The 27819-nt window shown below is 32.7% G+C and overlaps 2 protein-coding genes and 1 long non-coding RNA gene across 3 annotated transcripts in view; 2 read left to right on the forward strand and 1 right to left on the reverse strand.

Moving 5' to 3' along the window:
* LOC148311631 (NF-kappa-B inhibitor cactus-like) overlaps positions 1-12913 on the forward strand; it is a 29016-nt gene extending 16103 nt beyond the window's left edge. Inside the window, exons 4-6 of the mRNA XM_088256307.1 lie at positions 10660-10748; positions 11198-11446; positions 12011-12913. Of these exons, the coding sequence (XP_088112433.1) occupies positions 10660-10748; positions 11198-11446; positions 12011-12076 (404 nt within the window). The 3' untranslated portion in view covers positions 12077-12913. The remainder of the gene's footprint in view (positions 1-10659; positions 10749-11197; positions 11447-12010) is intronic.
* A 2504-nt stretch (positions 12914-15417) lies between these two features.
* On the forward strand, positions 15418-17999 carry LOC148311632 (uncharacterized). Its single transcript, XR_015837222.1, has 2 exons — positions 15418-15865; positions 17322-17999. It is a non-coding gene; the product is annotated as an uncharacterized LOC148311632 (long non-coding RNA).
* LOC148311633 (spermidine synthase-like) lies at positions 17993-27042 on the reverse strand. Its single transcript, XM_088256308.1, has 4 exons — positions 26780-27042; positions 24106-24310; positions 23876-24001; positions 17993-21995 (listed from the first exon to the last, which is right to left on the reverse strand). Exons 2-4 carry the CDS (start codon positions 24307-24309, stop codon positions 21462-21464), a joined length of 864 nt encoding a protein of 287 aa, XP_088112434.1. The 5' UTR covers position 24310; positions 26780-27042; the 3' UTR covers positions 17993-21461.
* Between the last annotated feature and the right edge of the window lie 777 nt (positions 27043-27819).

A 27819-nucleotide genomic window follows, 5' to 3' on the forward strand; every position in this document is an offset into this window, starting at 1 on the left:
CTCGATTTTTGATGTTCCGGGTATCGGATTCACCAGTTTTATCAGTTTTGCCTCTATAAAGGCTGATATTTTCTTCTTAACCTAAACAACCCAAAATGACCAATACTGGTATTGGTCTTAATAAGTATTGACTTCTACGTATCATTTCCTTACTATTTTGTTTAATGGCCGCATTTTAAATGAAAATCCAGGCATACTTAAATGTTTTTCTGTTAACTGTTGAACCGCGAGGTTTTCCCCTTTACCTATTATTTTTAATTGTAAAACAAAATTTTATGTTTCGACGAAAAGCTAATTTATCTGTAAAAGTAACCCAAAAAATATTTTGGAACTCGTCCTTTAATCGACTTCTGGCCAACCGATTTTATTGTGTAAAATCATTTACTTCTGAGATAAAGATGAGTCAGATCCATTCATTTTTGGCCTTGAATGACGAAAATTCTTCAAACTTTATTAAGTCTATCCTTTATTCATCCGGGATTCGACCGGGATTCCTAGATCCTCTCGGAAAGGTATGATCCGTAATTCTCTGAAATGAGAGTTGCGGTCACCACATACTGCCTCCGTCCGCGGAACGGAATGTCGGCCTGTCGGACTGTCGGACTGTCGGATTGTCAGACTGTCGACTGTCGACCCGTTGGGAATTTCGTGAGGTTGCGTGTGATTAGCTGATGCCTATTTCCTCGAAGTCGTCCCATTCCGACCGCTGGGGTTTCGGCTGCCGATCTCTTTGAAACGTCACTTCGGAAAACACCCGACCGCTAATAACAATTATTATAATGCAATAATGACGGTTTACATTGTTTCTACTTCACCCTTGTAATGAGTCGGCAACGGATATATTATTTATTGTAGTTTCCCCGCTTACTTTACATAAGGTTAAGTAACAATACGTAATGTCGTTTTTATTATCTTCAACCTTGTGGGCGGTAATGCAGGAAAATAAACTCAATTAAGTACTTAATATTATAATCATCAACGAATCGAATGTAGCACATTCTCAAAATGACGTTTTTCAATTTACATATTATGTTTAGGTCAAAAACGACCGAACAAATAATTATGAAAACCAGAGAAAAAGTAGACAGCATTGAGTACCATTAACTTGAGGAATTCCCAAAAAACTTTCGCTTTAAGAACGCGTGACTTTGCTAATTTTATTTCCTGAAGTTATTACAAATAAATGAATGTGTATGTGTTACTTCGTCGTTTTATTTTCCGAGTAATTACAATGACAAATAGTCAAAACCCATCGAAGTAAAAATATGTGGATATTATATGTTAAATCCATAAACAAGTTTCTAAAGTTTTTCCTTGAAAAGGTATTTCCAATTTATGAAAAACAATCTTACAATTTTCCTCATTTGTTGAAATAATCGCTATTGCGTATAAAAAAAAGCCCTATGATTTTGGTACATTTAAATAATTCTAGGTATGATGAAATATTTCACAAATTCAACAAAGTAAATATATTGAGTAAGTATATGTGGCGGAAACAATAATTACACCCCATGCATATAAATTCATTTTCATATTCCGCATGATCGACAAAAAGCCCATAATGGCTTCGAGACATTTGAGGGAGAATCCAAATTTAACTCGATTTTGCAGTTTTCCCTAATAACAGCATCAGATTAAATTAATTCAAGCAACTGAAGATTGTCAGTTGGAAACCGCGATTCGGGAGTCAAAATAAATAATAGAAGACGGCATATCGTGCGTTTGTGATAACCGTACCTAGTAATTAAGACTCCATACAACAACAAAAAGCATATTGGGGCGGTTCTCGCCCCCTGTATCGTACCTTCATTTAGTTAATATCATATGCTCTAGTAAATTTCCATCGCTCCAGAGCCATGTATCAAAATCCAGTAGCGAAAGCAGATTTTAGCTGGATAATGATACGACATGGAAGATGGGGACCGATCTATTTTTTTAATATGTAGATTTCATTACTGGGTCAAATATTAAAAGGTTTGTGAGTACGGATATAGGTAAACCACATTATTTGATAGACATTCATCTTTGGCGATAGCTGAATGCGTATTGAAATTGATCTGTGGTACTGATTGGGTTTTGCGTTTTATCAATGCGTAAGTTTGAAGGCAACGCTGCGTTAGACTAGATTAAATTGTTCAGATGGACCTATATAAAATTTAATTACCATATTTACCCGGTCTTTTTCCCCGTTGCGATACAGGTTTAAAGTGTAGCGACAATTCATACGTGTCCCAAACAACGTATGTTATACCATTATGAAGGTTTGATATGAATAAATCGAAACATCTAATTTGTCGGAAAAACCAGTCCTCGATAACTGTATTCCAGCGTGGAAAAACCTATCCTCAATAAGTCGTCACTACATTTTTCGATGCTATTTTTTTTTAATTTCGTAAGCCTCGACGAATCCTCATTCCCTTGGTTTTCAGGTCATCAGATGTTTTCAGTACAAGACGTAAGAGTATTTGTAAACGTATGTACCAAAAATAGATGTGTGTTCTCTTTTAACCTTAGATAAGAAAGTTTTTTAGTATTCGAATATATTTATTTAATCATTTTGCACTAGAAGTATATTGGTGGACTTATTGATTTGAAACAATATCTTCCAATCGACCAAAAATAAGCTAGCAAAAATGATCGATCTTTTAAAAAGTTCATATTGAAATAATTTACTGCTAGGGTTCGATATATTAATAATGTTTCTTGAAGCTGTGTTCACTTTTCACAAGTGTGCACAAGTTTTTCAAGTACAAGTATTTATTATCAAGTAATGTAAACATTTATGTATTCAAACAATATATATCTACTGTTTTTGTTTGTTTTTTGAGCATTAAATAATTTGAATTTATTGAGACGGAAATATGAAAGTCTGTGGTAGTACCTTATACACTGTACCAATAACCATTCTACCCATGATTGACCATATTACACAAATTTTGAATTTTATTTATGTTTCAAGTGATAGCACACATTTTCAGTATAAACTTCATAGGCAATATTTATGGTTGAAAGTTAGAGGACTTTCTATTTATGCATGCGAGATTCTCTCGAATTATTTGACATACTTGGAAATGCCTGAAGAAAATATTTTCTTAACAGAAAAGGCTTTATGACATTTTTTATGATGAGAAAGCATTTTCACCGCTTCATGATGCAGGATATTTTCTTGCGGTTGAATATTCTCGTATTTACATAGAAATGACAACTTGTTATTCCAACGAATAGGCGCCAATACGAACGTAACAAATATTTTATTCATGTTCACATCAAGCCGGTAAATGTGTCAATAATAAGCGACTTTTAGTCTAAAAAAAACATCACAATTTAAGGCTTTGCTCGTCCCAGGATGAAAATGTTTACAAAACCGGGTTTTGGCTTATTTCTGATAGTGATGTCATCAGGCAGCCGCTAGCGCTGCGACATTCCGCCCGATGATATTTTATTATGATCGAGGCGATATTAGCACCTTCCAACTTCCAGCTGATTGCGGTGGATATTTCCTTTAGTGGGCCCCACGAAATCAACCTATACAACGAATTATCTGCAAAGATCTCCGTCGAACTGTCGTATCGCGTATCGACGAACTCTTTTAGCGCGTGGAGATGGAAAGTTCCTCGGTTTCAAGACGTACGCCTTTGTAGATATCTTAGATGGCATTTTACAATCTACTCTCGTTATTAATCGGGACAAACTGGCGAGTTAGATATATTGTTATTCCTATATATTTTACAGTACTTACATCCAAATTTAACTAGCTTCATTACCGAAGCTATTTACTTATTTTATTTCAAATGTACCTTATCTGTCTTATTCTTAAGCAACAGCGGGTTTTCCCGATAAAGGCTACACTTTTGCAAATCCTTGATACGATAAAATATTATTTTATGATAAGAACATTCCCCGATTATATCTTTTGTTCAAAGTTAGTCGAAGTATTGTTTGCTCATTTTAGTATTTATCACGGAAAAACCATCGTGTTTTACCCACATATTGGAACAACCTCGTATTTGTTCTCTAAACAATCAATGTCATGACAAGACAATGGCAATGCGGTAAAATTAATTTCTCTAGGGATTTGTATAGTAAATATCCGCTCATAACCCATATTGTCACAACTTTGTAATATGCTTACGTGTTATCTTAATGCATATCCATCTTGGTATACAGCCGCCTTTGATTATTGTGTTTAAGTATGAACCTTACCAATTTTTTTCTTTTTTCTTTTAAAGATCATTTACATTTCAACTTCATTAGTCTACTTTCAACCATCTTTTGACAATTCCACGCTTCACTTAAAAAAGATAGTGGGTACTATAAATTATGAAGAAGAAAAATGGTTAAGGCCCTTGGAGTTGCGCATGCCCATACTCAAACAGCTTGAAACAGTCGAGGTCCTTCAATTGCAAATTCTTCATTGGGATATCTTCATATCTTTAGCGATACCTCGGCAAAGAGATTCTCAGTTCGATCGACCTCCATTAGATAACCAGAATTAAAATAATTCTGCACCGAAAACAACACCCAGTCTTGCAAATACGACTTCATGTCCTTTTATGAGCTCTGATTTTTAGATTATAATGTTATTAGATGTTTGATGTGGTCAGTGACTCATTATTATGAGTAAACTTACGTTTTATACCAACCATCAGCTAGCTTGAAAGCTGTAATGAATAACAGTATACTATGAATTAATTGTGGTTTTATTAAGAAACTTAAATGATATATTGAGTTTGTTAATAAGAACAAACATAGCGCCTTACAATTTATATGCATATTTAATGTTTAGAAGGATGCATACGGATCTTTAATGGTGAAAATTAGTAACATATTCCGAAGAGCATAACTATTGTATTATTTCAAGTTTCGATATCGAACTATATTATCTAGTGTGATATCGATCAGATTATTACATCCACCAATTAGAAAACTGCTTAATCTACTGCTAGGGATTTAGAAATTTAGGATGAAACAAAGTGTGTTAACAAAGTGTGCTTTGTGAAACAAAGGTTTAATTTGGCAATTACTTTGTGGTAAAATCTATCGATTTTTAATTTAAGTTTTACTTAGTAAATACCACTATTTCTTAAAATTTATTGTGAGACGTGTTTCTTTTGTTAGCATGCAGAAGCTATTTTAAGCGATATTGAAATCGCCCTTTTCGGGGTTTGAGGTAACCCCGAGGAATGCGATTGAATCATCGCTCGAAACGTCGACAATTACGTGGTTGATTGATTCATAAAACTTTGATTTACATACATATTTCATCATAACTACGTCACACACGTTTGCCCTTCAAACCTTTTTATTTTTTGAAAATTGCGAGTAATTTCGGCCCATTGATCTCACGTTGAACATTTTCTCGAGCTATTCTCCGCTGGGATTTCGGGAATGCAACAAGAAGAACATCTGTAGCTAAATATACTCCATCCGTGTGCTATACTTGGATATCGAGTAATGGGTATATCGCAACCGCATCTCGACTCTCTGTACCAACTTACCAAACAAAAGGCACCATCGCTATCGCTACTGTGTGCAGGCGCGTTATAATCATATTTTGTATCATTACTACTGGGCTTAGTCTAATAGAAATGCGTGTGGAGGGTCCTTTTAGAGAAATTATCAATATCATCTTATTCATCTGAATATCGATACGTGCAAGAGGTTGATTTTCAAATGCATTGTACTTTTGTGCTGACTGTACTTTTTAGTTATTATAATTAATTTGTGACCATATTATAGAGATAACAAAGCCGTTGAAAATAAGTGTACCAAAATAAGTTGCATATCGCATGTTTTTTTTTATTATTTTATATGAAAAAAATATAGAATAAGTACACGATAAAAATATTCCCTAACTTCCAAAATGGCGAATGAAGGTCGTCGACTGAAATACATTTACCGAATCGATTTTTTTTCTTCTGATATACGCAAATTATTTAAAACGACGCGATGCGTTAATATGAATATAGGTACGATTTCCTACCGCCATTAGAGTTGATATGAGCGCAATACTAACAGAATCGCATCGCTAGTGCGCGAAGTGTTGAAAACAACGTGTGCCCTTATAACTGTATGGATACACAATACAAACACACCTAGAGCTCGGCTTTGACCGTATCTGATATTCCTTGAAAAGCAATATTTTGGATTGAATTTACTTCGGGACTTTTATTTCTAATGACTTTGAAACTGAATATTGCTCCGTCAGGAACTCAATTCTACAAATATATAACAAAATGGGAATACATTTCATTCATCTACATAGATATAGCGCTCGAGATATTTGTTTGTTATGCCTTCTTTTGCGGCGCGGGCAATGGTGACGTTACAAGTTACGGGCCAATAGTAGCAGTGACCGATGGAAAGTGGAATTTTCTGCGTCCGCCACATACGAGTCTCGAGTTCGGCACTCCGTACATTTTCTTCTCAACCAGTGGTCGGGTCCCCCCCCGCCTCCTCCCCTCGCCCCGCGCGCACCCGAACCCGCGGAGTCTGGGAAAACCCCGCCGCGGGCAACGAGCGCGCATTCCGCGCCACACGGCCACCACAAATAGACCGGCCGATCAGGGTTCTCTAACATGTTCGAAATAATGGATTGTGTATGTTACGATCGCGGTTCAATCGCAAACTGCCCGTAAATGCTCCATATAGTATAATCTTTACGTTTTCTAGCGATTGAAACAGCCCTGATTTTCCTTGGCAGTCCGCAACCTCGGTACTCGACTCGTCGCTTCGCATATGTTAGTATCTAGTAATTACTCTATTCGATTATTAAAATGATCGCTCTTCTGACAATGTTTCGTTAGGCAATTTGATGACTTTCACAAAATTTACCGGCACTTTACAAGTTGACCTCGTCAACTCGAGAGATAAGTTTTTTTGAATGTTAGCTTAGTTACGTTTTTTTTTTAGTTTTATGATTACTTCCAGCAATCGTTAATTAAAATTTACTTTATTTTATTACTTTTCGCAGTGAAGGTCATATGATCGGTTTACACTACACTATTATGTTGCCTTTCTTTGGGCATGTATGAATGATATAACCGTTACCGAATAGTTTTACCATCCAACTAACTATCGATATTAGAAACTGGTGGGTTGTGTGACTAGCATAAAAAATTATGATGACTTTTTTCTACTGGTAAATTATGAGATAGAATAGGTCGGCTGTAGATTATATTGAATCGTAAATTTTTGGGCGATGTCTTCTGAGAATTACTGATGATTGATCAACGTTCAAGTGGCTTTTGCGCTTACTGCCGAGTCAGGATATGTATTCCCACCCCTTGACAATCTCCCGTTTAGTTTATTAATATAACATAAATGTACTTTTATTAGACAACAGTATACCAAGGGCGTGCATTCATATAGGCACGAAAGCAGTGCCTATCCTAACTTACTCGCGTGACATATAAAAACGCAACCAGTACCTACCCTACCTTACCAAGTAGTACCTACTCACCTTATTACCTACCTTTGCTGCCTACCCTAGTAAGTACTACCCAGCTTACTTTACTGCCTACCTTAATTCTCTGTGCACGCCACTGAGTATACCTATGTAGGTATTTACTTTGCAAAACCGAAAAAATATGTTCGTATTTACTTGTCTACGTGATTAATTTAAGTTTAAAACCTCGCTGTTGAGAAAAGCGCACAACCGCGTAGTATTAATATGAACCCTGCAAATTCCTCAGAATTAATGGATTGTTTTTCTCGGTTTATCTATTCCGGACCACTGTTTATTTTTCTTGCTAAAAATAATACTCCGAATAAATAATTCCCGTGACGTGTTGTGGGAAACCCTGGTGGACGGTGTTGCCAAGCGCCGCCCCCGTCCAGGAATAGAGCAGGGAATGCCGAGGAATCTGGCCACGGAAATAGCATGCTCCCGATCCGGAGCCCTGACTCACGCCCTCGTGACGGGCCCCCCACACGGGACGGCTCCTCTTGTGGACTTCCTGGCGACCTGGAATCTATGATCCCCACTTGGTTTGATCTACGCGATCTCAGTACCTACCCATTTGTACAAAAATGCGACGTTTAAAAAAAATCTCCCCCCGATTTCATTCAGTCGTCGCAAAGTATATATGAACACGTATATGTGAACGCTCTCGTGAGGTCAAATGGAACTGCCTATCATTTTTACTGTAATTGTATTCGATTGCCTTAGTATTACTTTATCTAAAAATATATCCTCGGTGGAAATTTTTAAATGTTTTGAAAGACAATTTTTTTTTTGTAATCGTAATTTTCGTGCGATACTAAATGTGTCCCTTTACGACGCGTATTCTATCGATGTATATCGTTCACCTATTTTTTTCGACACGATAAACGATAAATTGTGGCAATACCTCGTAATACAAGCGATGAAATCGTACGGCTAAGATAAGGATAATCGCAAATTTTTGGATGCGCGGAATGGACAGCCACTTACAGCGCTCTAAACTAGCTGGATACTTCAGAATACTTAACCTTTATTTGCGTCTGTTTCTCTACTATTTATTTTTATATTGCTAAATAAAAGTAAATACTTGTATTATAAATTTAACGCTCGCTGTGTGATTTACGAAAAAAATATCGATGACAAAAAACGGAAATTTATAAATTTAATTATGTATATATTTTTTCACGACAACCCCGAGTACCATAGTCATTGCTGTTATTTACGTTTTATTCCTCTTCCATTTCTTTTCTCATATAGCAGTTATGTGAGCCCTGAAATACTTAACTTGCGTCATCTGTATCTACAAATATATTCCATTCTTCTCACATATCTGGAGCGCAGGTTACCAAATCACCGACCAGGTTAACACCACGTCAATCCGATGCGGTGCCCTATGCTTATTTACTTCATACAAAGTTATGTATATGTTATAATTGGCGAAACATTTTGGACATATATAATGCTGATATGAATATTTCAAATGGCATATTTCGAATTTTTCCTCAAGTTGTTTACTCATTAGTCAAAAAAGTTCGCGGAATTTCGATAGTGGCTTTCCGTGAAACATCCTACAGCTTTGGCAATTTCGGAATCACCCATGATCGTTGTTTGTACTCAGTTACTGTTTTTTCTCCCCAAAAAGTCGAAAGAAAATGAGAATATAAATAATTATTTTCGAATTATTTTTATGCATTTTTCCGTTTGACGAAATGTGGCTCATAAATATAGGGTCCGCCATCTAAAGTTTTTTTTTTCAACTAGTGCTTATTTCGTGAATGGTAACACTTAGCTCATGTCTGATTTGACAGATAATTAGTTTTATCCTTCCGCTGAGCGAATATGGTTGTGTATACGCTTGAACAACGCTGGGAAATATTGCGACATTACTTTGAAAATCATGGTAATGTTGCAGAATGTGTGCGAAAATTGCGTACGGTTTTTGGAAGAAGAGAAGCACCGTCAGCTCCGTATGTTCGTTATCTTGTGAAAAAAGTGAAAGAAACTGGCATCCTCATCGATAAACCAAAGCGTGAAAAGCCAAAAACAGTGCGTACACCCGAGAATATCGATGTTGTGGCAGAAAGTGTGCGTGAAGCGCCATCAACATCAATTCACCGTCGTTCTCAACAATTGAACATTTCGGAGACATCATTGAGACGAATTTTGCATAAAGACCTTGGTATGACGCCATACAAAGTCCAATTGGTTCAGGAGTTGAAGCCAACTGACCATCCAATGCGTTTTCGCTTCGCTGAGTGGGCCTGCGATCGACTTACAGAAGATGCCGATTTTGCCAAAAAAATCATCTTTTCGGATGAAGCTCATTTTGATCTTGGCGGGTATGTAAACAAGCAAAATTGTCGTATTTGGGGCACAGAAAACCCGCACGCATACATTGAAAAGCCGGTACACCCAAAACGAGTCACTGTTTGGTGCGGATTTTGGTCCAGAGGCATAATTGGGCCATTTTTCTTTGAAAATGAGCAAGGAGTGGCCGTTACAGTCAATGGCGATCGTTATCGGGCCATGTTGAACGGATTTTTGTTCACAAAAATTGAAGAGGAGGATATTGGCAACATTTGGTTTCAACAGGACGGCGCTACGTGCCACACAGCCGAAGCTACACTCGATGTTTTGCGCCCTGTTTTAAAAAAAAAAAAGTTATTTGGCGGACCCTTTAAATATAGTATAAGTTTTACCAGGACCGATTTAACGAATTTAATTCTAATTTTTCCTATTGAATAAAAAGTGTCGGATATTTTGTCGGATTACATTTCGAGGTCAAACAAAACTACGTAAATCTTGAAAAAAAAATCAGGTTTATGTTTTATAACTATATATACAGCTAGTTTATATAGAGTTATAGTGTAAAACATTTAATTTCCCAGGGAACCATAAGGAGTTAGCAGTTTTTCATTTTAATCCATCACAATATATAGTTAATTAATATAACATACTAATACCATATGTTAAATTCTTACTATGGATAATGAAATGATGGTTGATAAATGATATTTTTTTTTGTTTTCTTAAATAATTTTTAAAGATGATGATTTCAAGCTCACGATTGTATCTAATACCCCTTGTGACATCCTAATAAATAAATGGTAATGATAAAGTAAATACAAATAAATGATTATTTCTGACGCCTTCAAACTTGTTTTCAAAAACTTTTGTGCAAACTTGCTTATTGTTTATTTTTTAAATTATTTTAGGAGAAACCTGTGTCCACCTTGCAGCGCTGGGAGGTCACATTGATGTGCTGAAGCATCTTGTTTGGTATGGAGCAAATATTAATGCTGCTGTAAGTATTTACTTTTTTTTCCTTTTCACTGTACTAAATATAATAGGGAAATGAATATATTTTTATTGCTTTAAACCATTTTCTTTTCAACATTTAAATTATTAGAAAATTATTATTCATTTAGGATGGAATTGAAGTAGTAAAAGTTACTTTGGTGCATTTAATTTACCATAGAAAACTAAACTCCTAAGATGTTTTACATAGAAAATTTAAAAGTGAAATCTATTGATGATATTTCCAATGATTCTCCTTATCTTTCCAAAGCCATAATATAAATAAACACTGCACCGCTACTACTTTATTAGTTATAAAATAAAAATTCAATGAAATGAAACAAACGAAAATCACAGTATTATTACAAAAGAAGTTATAAATAATGCTCGGCCTTCCCCCAGTGTACTTAGCATGTGTATCTCGTATGAAATGGTAATATGTGGTTCATCCAACAGGAGAACAAGAGCGGCTGCACGGCCCTGCACATGGCCATCGAGCGCCAGGATCTCGGCCTGCTGCGATACCTGGTGACGGAGTGCCCCCTGGTGGTCATGGGTGCGCGCACGTATGCGGGGCGCACGGCCTTCCAGCTCGGCCGCGACCAGCTGCTGGCCGCCGGCTACACAGGCGGCCCCGATGATGAGAGTGATGACGATGACTACTACATTGAAACTGACAGTGACGACAGTGACTACGACTCTAGGGTACATATATACTTAATTATTATAGATATCTTACAACAAGAGAAAAAGAAATTAGGATCACTGGGTACGACAAGGATAAAGGAGGAGAGTCCAAGTCCAATACGATGGATAGACCGAATCAAAGACGACCAGAGTCGTGCTTTACTATCCCCAGTATTGAAAGTTTTATTCTCTCTTGTAACTTTTCACTGTTCTTTACCAATTGATATATTTTGGATATAGCTACTTTTGAAATATAAGTACATATATGGCACGCTCAGCAGTAAATATACTTTATTCGTAAGGCAAAAATTGTCTTACGCATCTGGTAACACCTGTGTATTTTTTATATCAATGTTTTTTATGATACCAATCTAGCAAAGTCGTTTGACAACATGACAACCCAAAAGATGCAGAACTCGATTTTTACTAATTTTGAATTTAGTCCATTTATTATTTAAGGTGCAATATGATAATCAGTGCAATATATTGGTTAGCGGACATATAATGTCTTAACACATAGATGTGTGAAATTACTGAAACAAGGAATACTGTGGAATACTAAAGAGGTTTTTTTGTTTCTAGTTCCAGTTTGGCAGTTCAAGTTATTTCAACAGTGGTCTTCGAGGGGGAGAAATCAACGTGGCTTGAGTGTAAAGTAATCTCGTGTGTTTATCTTCTGCCAATATCCGAGGGTCACATGACTCCGCTAGATGGAGGAAGGATGCTATGAGACATGGCGACTACTTCACTCTTATTCCTCTAACAATCATTATTACATTGTTATCAAATATTTTTATATTGTTAAGATCAAAATTTTATTCTTATTGCAACAACTTCATAGTATCGTTTCCAGGGTTTTCTATTTGGTCATTCTAGTTGACATCTTTTACCTCATGATTGATTCATTCCTCTGATCTACAATTTTGTTTAATTATTATTAGAAAAAATAAATAGCTTTATACCAATGTACATTATAAAATATTAATGTTGCATAAAATCCTTATTTTGGGTATTATCAGTAGGGTAGGTATATCATTGTTCTTTTATAACATAAAAGTGTAATTTGGAAATGCACATGATGACTGTAACAATGTAATGAGGTTATATTTATTATTGTTAAGAACTAAACTATGTACTGTGTCTACGCAGGTTTACATAGTATTTGTACTTCTTCCCTATAGTTCTAGACTAAGTTATGACTGTATAAAATTAGTATTACAAATATAAGATTATCAGAAACAAATCTTTATTCCAAATACCTTTCTCAAATACGAGAAATAAACTTGTATATATATATAAATATGTATTTAGTTTAATGGACTGAATAAAGTTTTCTGTTTACTGTGGAAACTGACTTTGTATTTGTTTACTGCATACTTACTGCTACATACAAAGTTCCACATAGCAGCTGAAATATAAAATGTATATATTATTTGTGTTCCGCAATTCAATGTTACTCCATAAATAAAAACGCAAATATTTTTACCTTGTATTTTTATTATACACTTGCTTTTTTTTCCTTTTTTTGTCATTTTCAGTCCAAGAAATCAACATTTTGCTAGCATCGTGGACTGGTTAGCCACTTAATGCTCAGTTTTAAAAAGTGGAACATAAAATATTATGTTATTTTTAGTTCGATTTTAACAGTTTACATAATTTAAAAGTTGTCCTGTTCAAAAGAACAAAACAGAAGCAATAAGAAATGTATAAAAAATCTTCTTAAAAAAAAAACAAGTTTATAATAAAACTATAATAATAAAACAATTTTTTTTTTATAAAAGTAGTTAATTTTTCGAAGAATTTCTGATCAAACAAGTCGAAACGCAGGAGCAGTTCTTGGGTTGGCGCGATACAAACATGCAACATCCGAATAATCAAAATAAATATCAGTGTTTTCTTTTGTCTGATATTTGATTATTGCGCAAACTGACACCCAAAATTCATGACTGATTAATGATCAAGTTAATACTGCATATATCTGATGCAGTGCTACATTAGATGCGGATAAGAGTCGGAGAAATGTATAAAGAAGTAGAAAAAGAATGAATATCACAGGTAATTAACTATTTATTTTTTGTAAATACTTTGTTTAACGAAAAAATAACCCTTAATGGATTGCTCTCACATGAAATATGAGCAATTCAATTACAAAAATTCAGTAGGACAGAAAGAATGGAAAAAGAGGGCATGAAAAATTAAACGGTGCTCAGGCCGATTTAAATAAAAAATTCTTAGTTCAGACGGAAGATTGTAATTCGTTAAAAATACAGGGGGATTTGGGAAAATATTTTCACAATATATTTATTTATGTACATATGTGTTCTTTAATCTGACTGATGTAGCTAAATATTACAAAATTAATTTTCCTTCTTTTTTGAAATGTAATCAAATCAATAAGCATCTTGTTTTGCAGTCATGAGTCAAACCAACTACGCCTGAAATTATACTAAATATAATATCATCTTTTTCTTGCCAGCTCGTCAAGGATCGCTTCAAAGTGATTTTTTGAGATTGTACATATATTTATTTAAACTAGATTTACTATTTAAAAAAACACCTAACTGCCATTATTATGTTTTGTTGAAGAGGGTTGATATTATTGTTGGCAAACAAAGATGAAAAGGAATCAGTAATCATACAATTATTCACACCCATAGATTAAATTTGACCTGTTTTTTTGTGCGGAATACTGGCATTCAAGCATGAAAAATTTCATTATTTCCATATTAATAATTAAATATTATATTTCGTTTATAGTTAATATTTGACAATTTGGGTTTTTCCCAAGAGCGTTGATTAACTCAAATCTGAGTGCAATGCCACTAAGGCACAAAGATATTAATTTGCTTGGAAAAACCCCTACAACAATAAATCCAGTGATAATGTAACAATATTAAATTGGGATATTTAACCTTTTTCATTTTACTACTAATACTACCATCACCCCACTTTTACAGGGGTGGGCAGAGAGAATGAAATGCCACACTTATCTCTCTAGGCAGATATGTTTAAGGTTACATACACTTTTAACGCAACCAGATTTTAGAAACAAATTGATAGTCTTGCCAAATCTTTATTGGCCGTCCTCGTTATGTTTTGCCATTCTTTTTCTTCTTCCTCTTCCATATTTGCCAAATACTGTCTTTTTCTCTTCATTCATTCGCTTCACATATCCAAATCACCTCAAAGAATCATGCTCAAAATTTTCAATCCAAACTTAGCCTTTCCTTTCTAATATCTTCATTTTTAATTCTGCCATATATCCCTTTGGCTACCAAAATCCGATATATCGGCTTTAGGTATTCTAGCGAGAAAGGCTGGATCCATCGGATCTGACGTCATGATTTATAAAAGTATCAGATACATTTTGGACAGTATGTTTGGGATTTCTTCATTAATTAAGGGTTGTGTAAAAAATTTCTACTTATATTTTTTTTCCAATAAGTTATACATCGATATTCAGAATTTAATGATCATTTACATCTTTCAATTAGTTTTAATATTACAAAAATTAAACTTACAAAATATTTAAAGAGAAACGAGAAAAACAATGTACAATAAACCAATTTTGTTTCAGTTAAAAGTAATAGAAAAGTAAAACAATTTATTTGTGGTTAAATCGCGGTCTTTCTGGGATGAAACGCGCAAAAATCTTGGTAGCCAAAGGGATTTACATCGATTTTCCACACATTCATCCAAGAGATTTGCATGCATGAGACATGCATTTCAAATTTTTCAGTCTACTTTTATCTTTCTTTCGCATATTTCATATTCAGCTTTCATACATCAGTGTTAGCATTCCTTTATGAACTGCCAGTTTAGCTTACTTTTTATTTATATATAAACAATGTAAAAACTCATCAAATCGATGTCCTGAACTTGCACATCCCTAATGTTTTAGTTTTATAACGTTGTACTCCTGTTTTTTTTTTTAATTATAGCAACTCTAAACAAAACGTCAAACGTGCATTTCAGTAAACAGTTAAACGTCAAGCATAAATTAGTTAGGCTGTGACGTCAAGTTTTAAGTGGATTCTTATGTTTTTATCGCAAGAATTTTATTGATATATTTTTTTCCAAAATGTCATTGTTATCGTGGGAAATGTTCTTAGATTTTGCTGGAAAGTTAATTAACATATCCAATAAATTGGGCGACACTTGGAATTTAGAGGGAAATTCGGATGAATTAGGTTCAAAATATTTAAAGAAAACTATTACTGAACGAACATTTAAATGTATATCATTTGATGAATCTGAAAAGGTTGGTAATTATACCGAGGAGAAAACTGTAATTAGTAACCAAAATTTAATTTTGAGATGGGAATATCACGTGTATTATAGTATAAGTTACAACGTCCCTGTGCTGTGTTTTAATGTTTGGAATGAAAATGGTAGTTTGCTGAGGCTAGAAGAAGTCTGGGAACATTGCCAATTAAGGTAAAAAAATAATATTTGATGTTTTATCTTTAAAAAAATATTTCATTTGTTTTTAGTACATGTGTCTTGTAATGTCATGTAATATTTCGCGACTATTATTTTAGATTGACAACTAGTCCACAATACATGGATATTTAGAATTTTTATTATTTATTTAAATGTTTCTGTTTTGATTAATTTCCTCTGGTCATGGGTTTTATTTTTTCTTTCTTTAAAAATTATTGTTAACTTGTTCAGATTAATTTGGGTTAGAGAGAAGTGGCAGATTGCCAAATATGTTTTATACAAAAAGAAACAAAACGTGTTACTCACTAATCTGTGTTTTTAAAAAAAAAATTGAATACATTTTTTTAATAAAAAATCAATATTTGTAATTTTATTATTTACAAAAATACTTCAATTTCATACTATTTCTGTGAGCCTAAGCGGCTCATTATTAGAAATAGGTATCAAATTGTGGTTGAGTGGGTTCGAACCAAGAAACTCTGACTCAAGAGTCTGCGACACTAACCACGGGACAATATTATTTTATAAATATGATAAATCATCAGTCAAGCTCACAAAAATTATGCACCCCTCTGAAACTGCAGCACTTGTTTAGAATGCATGTCCGGGATATTGCTATGTGTGAATGTCGTCTTGAAGTGGAGGACCTGGATCACATGTTCTCTGGGTGCCTGTTAAATGACAGCTACCCGAGCTTCCTTTCAGACATTTCCAGCATTGACCTTCCATTTCCCACTTATTAACCTCCCCTAACCAACATATATATAAAATATTAGTAAATTTATTAAAATTGATTGTATAAATTTTGAAAGGTGTATTATAAATGTTAAATAACTCACTAATTAAACTAACATTACAAATAAAACTAACCCCACTAACAAGAATACTAATATTTCAAATTCAAATTTAAAAAGTGTAAATAAAAAATAATGCTGGCTAGAACACTCTAGAAGGGCGAAAAGCCATAAAAAAAAGAAGCTGTAGCAATTTAGGTACATAAAATAATTTTGATATCCTCCACTTTTTGTATATGAATATTTAAACTACTTTCTTTAAAAAATATCTTGAAAGGCTGCTCCTAAAGAAATTATTTTTCATTAATCATATCTTCTACATGTTGCCTTAGTAAGAGCGTAATGTATATATGTAGGTACGGTAATATCCTGCTTAACTCTGTTTCAGTATTTCACTGTAGTATTGCGACTCCTCCAGATTGATCACAATTTTATTACTTACATTTACATTCAGTTTTGCGGTGCCTTCGAAATATAATGATAGTAATACAGTATTCTGTAAACGTGAAGATATAAGTATTTACATGTTAACAAGACCTCACTTAAGGCTGTTTTGTTCAGTGTCGGAACTTTCTGTAGTTTGTACCCCGCATTACTCGGTGTCTTACTTATATATTTTTATAAAAATTTAATAGTATTTTTTTAACATTTTTCAGATCTGTAGTTAGTGACCACAACCTTTACTCAGCAGTCACTCAGCAAGATCACCCGATATTATTAAGGCCATTTTTTACAGTCCATCCATGTAAAACTGCAGAAATATTAAATATAAATGGTAAGAATGATGAAGACAGCAATCCAATAATTCGATTTCTATCTGCCATCGGACCTATGGTAAAATTAAAACTAGACATTGGTTATGCATTCAACCATGATAATTGAGATTCGGTTTCAATATGAACATGATGTAATTTATCCCCTAAATGAATATACAAGGTGGCACAAAAGTTCTGGAAAGAGTGATGGCCATAAATCGGGCTCTTATCGTCATCAATTCAGGCGGCGACCACTTGGCCCATATCATTTATCAAAATTATAGCAAACATTGGGTCACAACTTTTGTGCCACTTGTATTTCGTAAGGAATATTAAATAAATTGTAAGAGTCAGTAAAAACTTCAATTATACTTTTCATTATGTATTTGTTTTTAAAAACATATACATATTGCGAATGTACCAACTGAAGCATTATCTCCTAGTCCCCGCTTTCAGAGGAAAGTACCCTATATATACATACTGAAGAATGTTCATATTTTATAGTGTTACTTTCTGCACTATATTTGTGATCTATCCAACTGAGAATTATTTTTTATTATAATTTAAAATAAAATAAATTGTATCTTCAAAAAAAGTGTTTACATGACAAGAAATAATGGAGTTACGTAATTAAGAAATTAATTTATTTTTTTGCGACAAATCAGCCTTTAAAGTTAGTAACAGAACTATATGAGAATTTGCGAACATAATGATGGTTGGTATAAAACGTTTCACATTGGAATTAGAATCATCATTCTAGGAATCGTAAATTGAAGATTTATTTTCGTAAACTTGAGTTCTTTTAAGCCCGTTGAAGCTGCGTAAAGCATTGTTGATCCAGTCAGATCCGTCTCTGTAAACTATAAAAAATAACCAATTAAAAATGCAAAATCTAACATTAAATAGTTTATTTTATTAACAGAATAATTGAACAAATGACATTATTTATTTTAACTTCCAAAAAATCAGAAGTTTAATTTTTTTGTATGGTAAAAATAAAATAAATATAATTTTTATTTTATACTTATTGGAAAAATGAAAGGTCATTTTCAATGGATTTTAGTCGTAAAATTGACAATGAAAATAAAAATCTAATAAAAGTACAAAACCGTACCTACTAATAAAAGTCTGGGGAACTTTTGAAAAATCGTCAAGGAGCAGTTTAAAGTTTTGAAAATGATTAAAATTAATAGATATTTACAAGTAAATGTCATAATATTAAGCATTATATAATTGGAGTATAGGGATAACACTCCATATATGACCATTAAACAGGCGTACCAAAATGGTTTGCAAAACAAAGGGTAGAAATTTTGGGCATAATTTCATGACTTTTTTGTCACCTTTTTAAAAATTTGCTATCATGAAACCTTGCTTTTTCCTTTAAAATTTCCTGGTGTATTGTTTTTAACCCTATTTGAAATTTTGCTCAGTCCAAAATTAAGTCTATTTTAACCCCAATGTCTAAAGCAAGGCCCTGTGCGACCGCACCCATCGCACTCTCTTCTCTTCTCTTCAGCCTTCTTCTATATTTTCATTAGCCAGTTCTTAGTATAGCCCGAGTGACTCGGAAACGGTTCGCATTTTAATGATGAGCCCGACTGCTGCTTGGGAAATGTTATTCCGGCTTCTCAGTATTGATTTGCCTGAACCAAATATATAAATGTATTTGTTTTTATCGACTAACCCGAGCGGTGTTCGGGTAGTCTTGTTTCGACTTGATGGTGACGATTTCTTGCACCGGCTAATTTTCTCGCCAAAATTATACTGTTAAGTGGCCAATAGTATGTGGTATACTACATATATCATATATCATACATATATATAATACATTGGCATTGTTAACTCAATTTTGTATAAATTGTGACTTTCATATATGTATAAATATATTTTAAACAAAAATAAAAACATTTTTTTAAAATGTCGTTTTTTACTACATATTTACTACATATTTGTAGCATGCTTTTGATGTTATAAAACAAGGAATGCAGTACATAATACGACATAATTACTTGCATATTAACAAATTTAGATATAGGATTTAATTTATAACTAAGAATAAAAAAGGTCTTACTATTTCTGTTTTGAAAAATATAACAATATATGTACATACATACCTATATAATAATGAAAATAAATTTGTTTCATTGTCAAAGCGTAATAAGTATAATAACCTTCAGACAAAGAAAGCATGGATTGTATCTGGCAGACCATTTTTAGGATGCATAGTTAGTTTTCATTTTTATATATGTATAGATAGGTATCGCGTATGTTGCAGTGACAGATGCAAAAATCATATCTGAAAAAACATATGTGGGAATACGACCATTTAAAGTTCCAAGTATTTTCTATATTATTGTTATCTACAACACTTGCATTCTGACACTTACATGTTTATATGAAATGTTTAAGAAGTTGAGAGAATTAAATTATAAAACCCTGTTTACTAAGCAGTTGTGGTACTGGAGTATGATTTTTCTGGGTAAAAATTTTACATAGTCCCATAATTATTTTTAGAGTATGATTATAGTTTTGCTAATAAAAATTCTTCATATTATTAAAAAAATAATTAACAAGGAATTTTTTTAAATCAAGAAAATGTCATCCGTGATAATTGATTTATAAAAATATTTCTTCAAATGATTCAACAGTAAGTGGTAATGTCTATCCATGTTGTCAATTTAAATTTTACTTGGCAAATACCAAAATTTATTAAAATCTATTGCCACATGTATTTTAATGCATTTAACATAATTTTGTCATTTAATAATGATGTTAAATGCATAAACATGTGTCACAATAGGCTTTAAGAAATAGTGGTATTTACCAAGTAAAATTTAAATAAAAACTTATATATTATGTACATTCAGTATATTTCATGTAAAAATGTTACATTACTTAATTTTCATGGATTATTAACTGTTGAGGTTCTCACCAAAACGTTACATTTCCATTATGAATTATTTTAAGTAATCAGGAATTCTAGCTTGTAAAATTATTACGTTTGGGTGCAATTTAATGATTTCATACTGGTTAAACACAGGATTGGTCACATTTTGTCACAACTTTAATTAAGATTTCGATAGAATACAGTAAACATAACAGATTTGCATTTAAAGGATTTTTTAGTGCATTATTGGCAATGTAACTTTTGGTGAGGACCTCCACAATTCGTAGACTTATCAGAAATTTTACTCTTCGGAATGGTTTATATGGGAATGATAACAAGAATATCATGTCTCAACATACATTTATATAGTTTTTTTAAAGGAATTAATAAAAGGAATGCATCATTATTCAGATTGTCAACTAAATTAGACATTCTTTTATAGTAGAAAAATTTGTACTCTTAAAATTCATTAAAAACATCAACAAAGTTTTAATCCATAATATATCACTAGTTTTTTAAGTATACTACATATTTCATTATTGCTTTTTCATAATATAAATATCGAAATATACTTGTAAAGAAATCAACAACATACATATTATGCTTTATTCTTAATAAGATTCCGTTAGCAGATCTACACTTGATATCCCCCCTCCCCCTCAACTTGTTATTACATAGATATGAGAATATGACATTTCAAAAAAGTGAAATCCTTTCCAAAAATATATTTTTTTAGATAAATGACTTCTAATTTCAGTATTGAGTCCAATCACTGCTGGCACAAGAGAATAGTTAAGAAGAATGATATGAAGTGGTGTATATATATATATTATATTTTAAGCATTTGAGACAACATCAATATGTATGTACATATTATACTCACAAATATTTTCTAAAACAATCTACAGAAAGAATGAGGAAAGTGCTTGCACGATAATTAACCTATGTAGATATGAATTGTTGAATATATTTTGCGGTGAAAATATACTAAATATGGAATAACAATATAAAAATTAAATATGTATTGTATGACATAACATGTAGAGGCACATTTGTGTCAAAAACAATCTTTAAATTATGTTTTTTGTAAAAGTATTATAAAAAATATAAATACTCTTGTCAGCTAAAATAGTGTGTAGAAATATACAGATTTATTGTAGCTCAATACGAGCAAATCTCGGTAAAGCAAAAGCAGCTTTGTGTACTTCTTCACTATAGTACCTAATTTTCATATTTTCTAATGTTTCATCATCAAACGAAATGTTTGGCTCTTTAAAATGCTGATTTTGATCAAGGGAGCCAATTACGAAACCTATTTGTCCAGTGGGATATGTCGGTACTGAGGCAACAGCGTATGCAGCTGCAGGAAACTGTTTTCGGCAGTGGCTCAAAGTGTTCTTTACGTGACTCAAATCCGTCCAAACAGTACTTCCTTGAGAGCAGACTATTCCATTTCCTTTGAGGGCTTGCTTCATCAGAGAGAAGTAATCCTCCTGAAATAAACTGACAGCCGGTCCCACAGGATCGCTACTGTCTGTTATTATGACATCAAACTCGTTTTTATGATTTTTCATAAATTCAAATCCATCTTCAACATGCAGAGTTAACTTTTCACTCTTGAAACCCTCAGCCATGAACGGTAGATATTTCTTGGAAACTTCAATAACTCGGTCGTCTATTTCAACCTGAAAAATAACACAATTTAATAATTATTACTAGTAATACTTAGAAGATGCAGATTCACATTTGATTTATTATCAATGAATAGGTAAATAGAAATCCCAACTTCATAACCAAGCATACACTAAAGATGGTTGAATTCAGCCATGGATAATAAATTCCTCAGGTAGGCATCTCACAAATTTCATCTACTTTCTCCATTAGTAATGGCCTAGAGAAATTCTAGGATTATGAAAGCTATCTATATTTCTATGTAGTTATGTTGTCGGTAAATTCAACTTTTTATTTTATTTAGAAAATAAAAATTCACATTCAATTTTATATTGTTAACATGTTCCTGTTAATATGGACCGACATGTTATGAAAAAAAAATACAAAAAAAAACATGATCAAATTTAGGAAATAAATACTTTTCTACATGGATATTCTTCTTTCTTCTTCTTTGAGCCCCCTATCTGTACCCTGATGGTGCACAGGGTACAGTGTCAAACCGATGTAGTGTTAGCTTGATCACTAATTTCATAAAGGCAAGGTAATCAATTCAGCGCTCCAGTTTTTGGTTAGGAGTGGAGTATATTTATGGGATTCAGATGAAGTAAGTGAAGGAGTTTAGGGTAAAGGCCATCACCGTTATACGGAAAGCAAATAAAGGAAAGTATGAAAGTGAGAATAGCAACAAAGACAAGGACACTCGAGGCTACCCACCCCCATACTCATACTAGATATCGTATCTTAAAGACTTGGAGATTTGTACGAGTCTTTACCCTTCTTTTTATCTTAGTGGGCAGGAAATATGAACGATATTGATAAGTAGTCAGTAAGCTTAACTGAACTTTATTTCTATCACCGAATTTCAAAACTGGCTGCTGATACATATTTTTGTCCACCTCCATAGTGTAGTGGTTAACATATTTGGTTACCATGCTGGAGATCCCAGGTTCAATTCCCGGGTTAAAATAAATATAAGTTCTTTTTCACTTTTAAATATTAACCTGGACTGGTACCTAGTGCAGGATTGATCACCTTCCCTTCATATGATAAACAGTCAAATTGAAATTCCATCTATTTGATGCAGTTCCCTATGCCCTATGGACCGCTGGGTGCAGATAAGGGTAAGTAGTAGTAGTAATAGTAACATTACTAATAAAATTTATTGATATTGTTTTTATTTTTCCTGATAAAAGTAGAGCAAAGGTTATTGACATATCGCTCACTCCTTTCAAGAACGTCATAAATCAAAAAACTTAATTTTTCAGTAGAACGTTTTTAAAGTTTTGAAATATAATACAATGTAATAAAAATAAATATCAAGCCACTTACTGAACTTTTTACTGCGTAACAGATCTTTTTAGGTAAAACCTGAAGGTTTTTTCTCCATTTCAAAAATATTTAGTATGTTTAAAAAAATTATTAAAAAATACCTTTTCTTCAAAATGCAAAAACAACACTTCCTGCCCTGTAGCGGGTAAATATTATGTTAAAAATATGCCGCTTTTGCTGGGATATAGTACATTTTCTGGGCATTTCGAAAACATGCACAACTCAAAATTGACGATTTTTGATTTATGACGTTCTTGAAAGGAGTGAGCGATATGTACTCATTAATATCGATAGTGTTATTTAAGCCCATGTGGCTTTTGTCAAAAAATAATAAGAAAAATACTCCTATAATAGGAGATAATCCAGTGTGAACAAGTATTTGGATACACTCAAAATGTTGTAAAAAGACTTTACATACTTATCTGTAAATCAAAATTGAGCCATGGTAATATAAACTGAAACCATTTATAATTTATTGAAAATTTAAGTATTAATAACCATTATTATTTTGATTTCTTTATTAATCTAAATCATACATGCTATTTATATCTGAATTAGTACAAACCTGGTGGACTTCTTCAACCTGAGGGTGTTTCACAACTTCTCTCGCCACTCCTCCATCGCCGCCTCCAACTATAAGTACCTTCTTCGGATTCTTGTGGCAACACAGAGGAAGAAATGCTATCATTTCCTGCCAATTACATTCATTCCATTACAGATAATATTTAAATAGTTAAAAAAACTTAAACATTAAAATTAACAAAAAAATTGTGACTATTGTGATGTAAATCTTACCTGGTAAGCAAATTCGTCTTTCTGAGAACACTGGATTATACCGTCGAGAATGAGAACTCGCCCATAGCTTGTAGTATCAATTACGAGAATATCTTGAAACTTAGAACGCTCTGAATGAAGAACTTTCTCCACTTGAAGAGACATCGCTTGTCCCGGCCACAGTTCTGACACTTCGCTGAACCACCCATTCTTCATCAGGTCCATTCTGAAATAATATGCAATACTGAATATAAAGCTAATGCGTGTACTCCCTAACACTGAGCTCCACTGCTGCTGCATGTTCAACCCTCATCTTTGCTCCATGAAGCTCGTCATTAGCCTCTTCCAGAAACCTTAAACTCTGATTTATTAGACTATCCCAGTGTAGACTGCCGAGGTGTGCTGGAGCAAACATACCACGGGGTAGTTTCATAAAGGCCCTGAAATGATTGTTATAGTAAACCTCCATGTCTCTTGCGCTACGTTGTGTGAAATTATAGCCGACTCGCATACTAACAACGCACAAGAGTAACAATAATACTTTTTCGCCTCAGTAGAGCAGTCGGCAATGCGGTGTATCAGCATATTTGATTTTATCCAATGACATGACATCTAATATCCTCATCATCAGTAAAATGGTTCTAGATGGGGTGATAATTAGTGCCTTTGTCAAAAGATAGCACGACGGGGGAAAAAATATTTCTCTCAATCTTGAGATCTAATACTACGTGGCTGGATTTTTTGTTAATTTGACTTTGGAATAGTATATATTTTTAATTTAAAAAAACCTGGCCAGTTTCTTAATAGAATCTTCATTAAAACTCATCAGTTAAAGGGTTAATATTATAAACTTGGCCAATGTACATAGTGACAATGATTGATTATAATATATTTTATTTGTCATTATTAGGGTGATACTAGTTCAGGTTAGTTTTCACTTGCCTCTAATATTATATACTTAACCAATGTGCATGGTAACAATGATTGATAATAAAATATTTTATATGATACAAAAAAAATTTAATGGAAAAATAACCTCTTGAACTTTATGATAGGGATTCTATTGATATGAGGGCATATCAAACCTAGCCAAATTTGTGTTTATTTATTTATTCGATTACACTCAATCCAGGCCGTATATAAAGATATATTTGACGTCTCAACAGAGACGAAGCATCTTTTTTAATGAAGGGAATAGGTCAAGATATTTACAGTGTAAATATCCGGACCAAATATTAGTAGAAAGGTTAACGTTATGCGATGCATTAAACGATTACTAAAACCAGGCAATGTCAGTAAACAAGTAATCCCTGTGAATATCCAGACTAAAAAGTCTGGAAGTTCACAGGGAAGGAAATCCTAAATCATATGATTTGTCTCTGTCGTTCTAGAATGTAAATATTAACAATTATTTACCAGTTAAACAATCAATTCCATTTGTATCCTATTGTCCTGGTGTCTGATAGCATCTTATGACTTAATTTAAAGAATTTGAAAGAGAATTAAAGTCCAGGTGTAGTTATTTTATTGAAAAACCTTTTTTACTGTAAATTGTTATTGTATCTATTAATTGTATGTTAATGTATAAAATCTAATTTAATAAAATAATAATAATAAATTATTGTATTAACATGTATTTCGGCTCAACACAGGCTATGCCTGAAGAGCCGTAATACATATATTTTTTTTTTAAATGTCAAAAAAATGTATCTATGAATAATAGAAAAATAAAAAATAAAAAATTTGCATTACTGGTATAATTTCGTTAATTTTAGATTGATTTTTAGTTTGTTATTATTTTGAACTAGTAAGTAATCCTTGGTTTGATTTTCGTATTGCAATTCACAAGTACATTAGAGTCGCCTTTTTTAAATTTTGTTTTAAAATCATAATCTAACTTCAAATTTGTTTAGTTAAATGGCAAATGTAAATAAAAATAATTTTCATCAATGTAATCCATACCTGACATTGAAAAAAAAAACAGAATGATGTGTGATGAAGTTCTGAAGGACATGATGTTCAATTTGTTAAATCACGTGAATCGTTTAAATTTCAATTTTGGGATGACAATGCCACCTGCTAACTTCCCAAACCACTAGATAAGCCACTAGTATTTTAATATGATCATTTCAGATTTTTTTAATTTTATTTAATATAATTTCAAATTATAACTTTCTGTTAAAAACTTGTTGATATTTGTGTACTAAATACATATTGTATGTATTAGAATCATTTATAAGCCTCCAAACTACCTGTCTTCGCATTACTACATATTTTATTTGTATAATTTTTAGTTAATATATTTTAAAACATATTTTATTTGTATAAAAATTATTATGAAATATACGTCATGTCCCTATTTTGTTTTTAAAAAATGTTCCCCTATTTTTAACTATTCAGCCGCCTTTGCAAATAAATGATAACTGGTTTTCGTTTTATTCTGATCATCGCATGTTTCAAAATAAACTAAATACATTTGTGCCTTCAGCTTGACTGTGAGGATGAGAATCCGAATACTTACGGTTCGATTAAATTGTTAAAAAGTTGATCACTACTAGTAAAAACACTTTTCGTTAAATATAAAAAAAAATATGGCATCCTATTAAATGATAGATTACAAATAACCCATTGAATAAGAAATGAGTGAATGATAATAATTAAATCAAACAAAAACAATATAAACTATCAGTCATACCTTCAAGAGTACTTCCCGGCGAAAATATCGAATTGACTCGACAAAAACTAATGTTCAACCATCGTATCACTTAAGTTGATAGAAAATACTAACGAATAAAATACTGTCAATTGCCAGTATCTAACATACAATTACATACGAATATAGAAGCTAGATAATTACGTTAATCATTATTCAAACAACATTATAATACAAATATCCAAATTCCAAGTAATAATAAATATTAAACATTGTATACGTCTAACGTCATTTAAGCCTTGTGCACACGTCAGTATTCGAGTATTTCGAATTCGGAATAAGGTATTTTAACTTGGGACAAATATAACGTATTTATTTTACAATAAGCGAATTTTGAAAATGAAAATGATGTTTGATATATTTTTTTTTTGAATCTGAAAATTAAAATTTTAAAAATCGTATTTAAAAAAACTGACGTGTGCTATGCAGCATAAACCACGTTGATAGCAAAAAATGCGTTTAGTTTCAAGTCGCGTTTACGGGAAAATAAAAAAATGCAATTTCATAAAAAAATATGACTTTATTTTGTGTACATATATAAACATACTTATAACCTATTATTAATCTAAAAAGTCTTAATTAAAATTGTTGTTTTTTATTACTATTTAGCCGCTCTTGCAAATAAATGATAACTGGTTTTCGTTTTATTCTGATCATCGCATGTTTCAGAATAAACTAAATACATTTGTGCCTTCAGCTTGACTAATTACTCCCGTAGTGTAATTAGCACGATCGGCTACCGTTCTGGAGGTCCCGGGTTCGATTCCTAGGGGAGGGGGGTAAATAAATATAAGTGATTTTTTCACACCAAAATTTATCCAATATCCCTGGATTGGTAACTGAAGCTGAGGGCTGATCACTTTTCCTTCGTGTGTCAACGATCTGATACATAACACTGTGTTTATATGATTCAGTGCCCTTTGCAACATTGGGGTGCTGATAAGGGTTAGAAGAAGAAAAAGAAATATTGCATACTAATATTAATTTATTTTTCTATTGCCTAATATCAGCATTTGTGTATT

This window comes from Brachycentrus maculatus, unplaced genomic scaffold, assembly GCF_059751285.1.
Source record: "Brachycentrus maculatus isolate JH-2025_06_01 unplaced genomic scaffold, ASM5975128v1 h1tg000060l, whole genome shotgun sequence".
NCBI lineage: Eukaryota > Metazoa > Arthropoda > Insecta > Trichoptera > Brachycentridae > Brachycentrus > Brachycentrus maculatus.

Excerpts from the sequence above, each read along its gene's own strand:
- LOC148311633 (XM_088256308.1), bottom strand. The coding sequence starts at position 24,309 with ATGGACCTGATGAAGAATGGGTGGTTCAGCGAAGTGTCAGAACTGTGG. Across the intron at positions 24,002-24,105 it reads AAGACGAATTTGCTTACCAG|GAAATGATAGCATTTCTTCC; the intron begins GTAAGATTTACA and ends TGTAATTGGCAG. Across the intron at positions 21,996-23,875 it reads AGGTTGAAGAAGTCCACCAG|GTTGAAATAGACGACCGAGT; the intron begins GTTTGTACTAAT and ends GTTATTTTTCAG.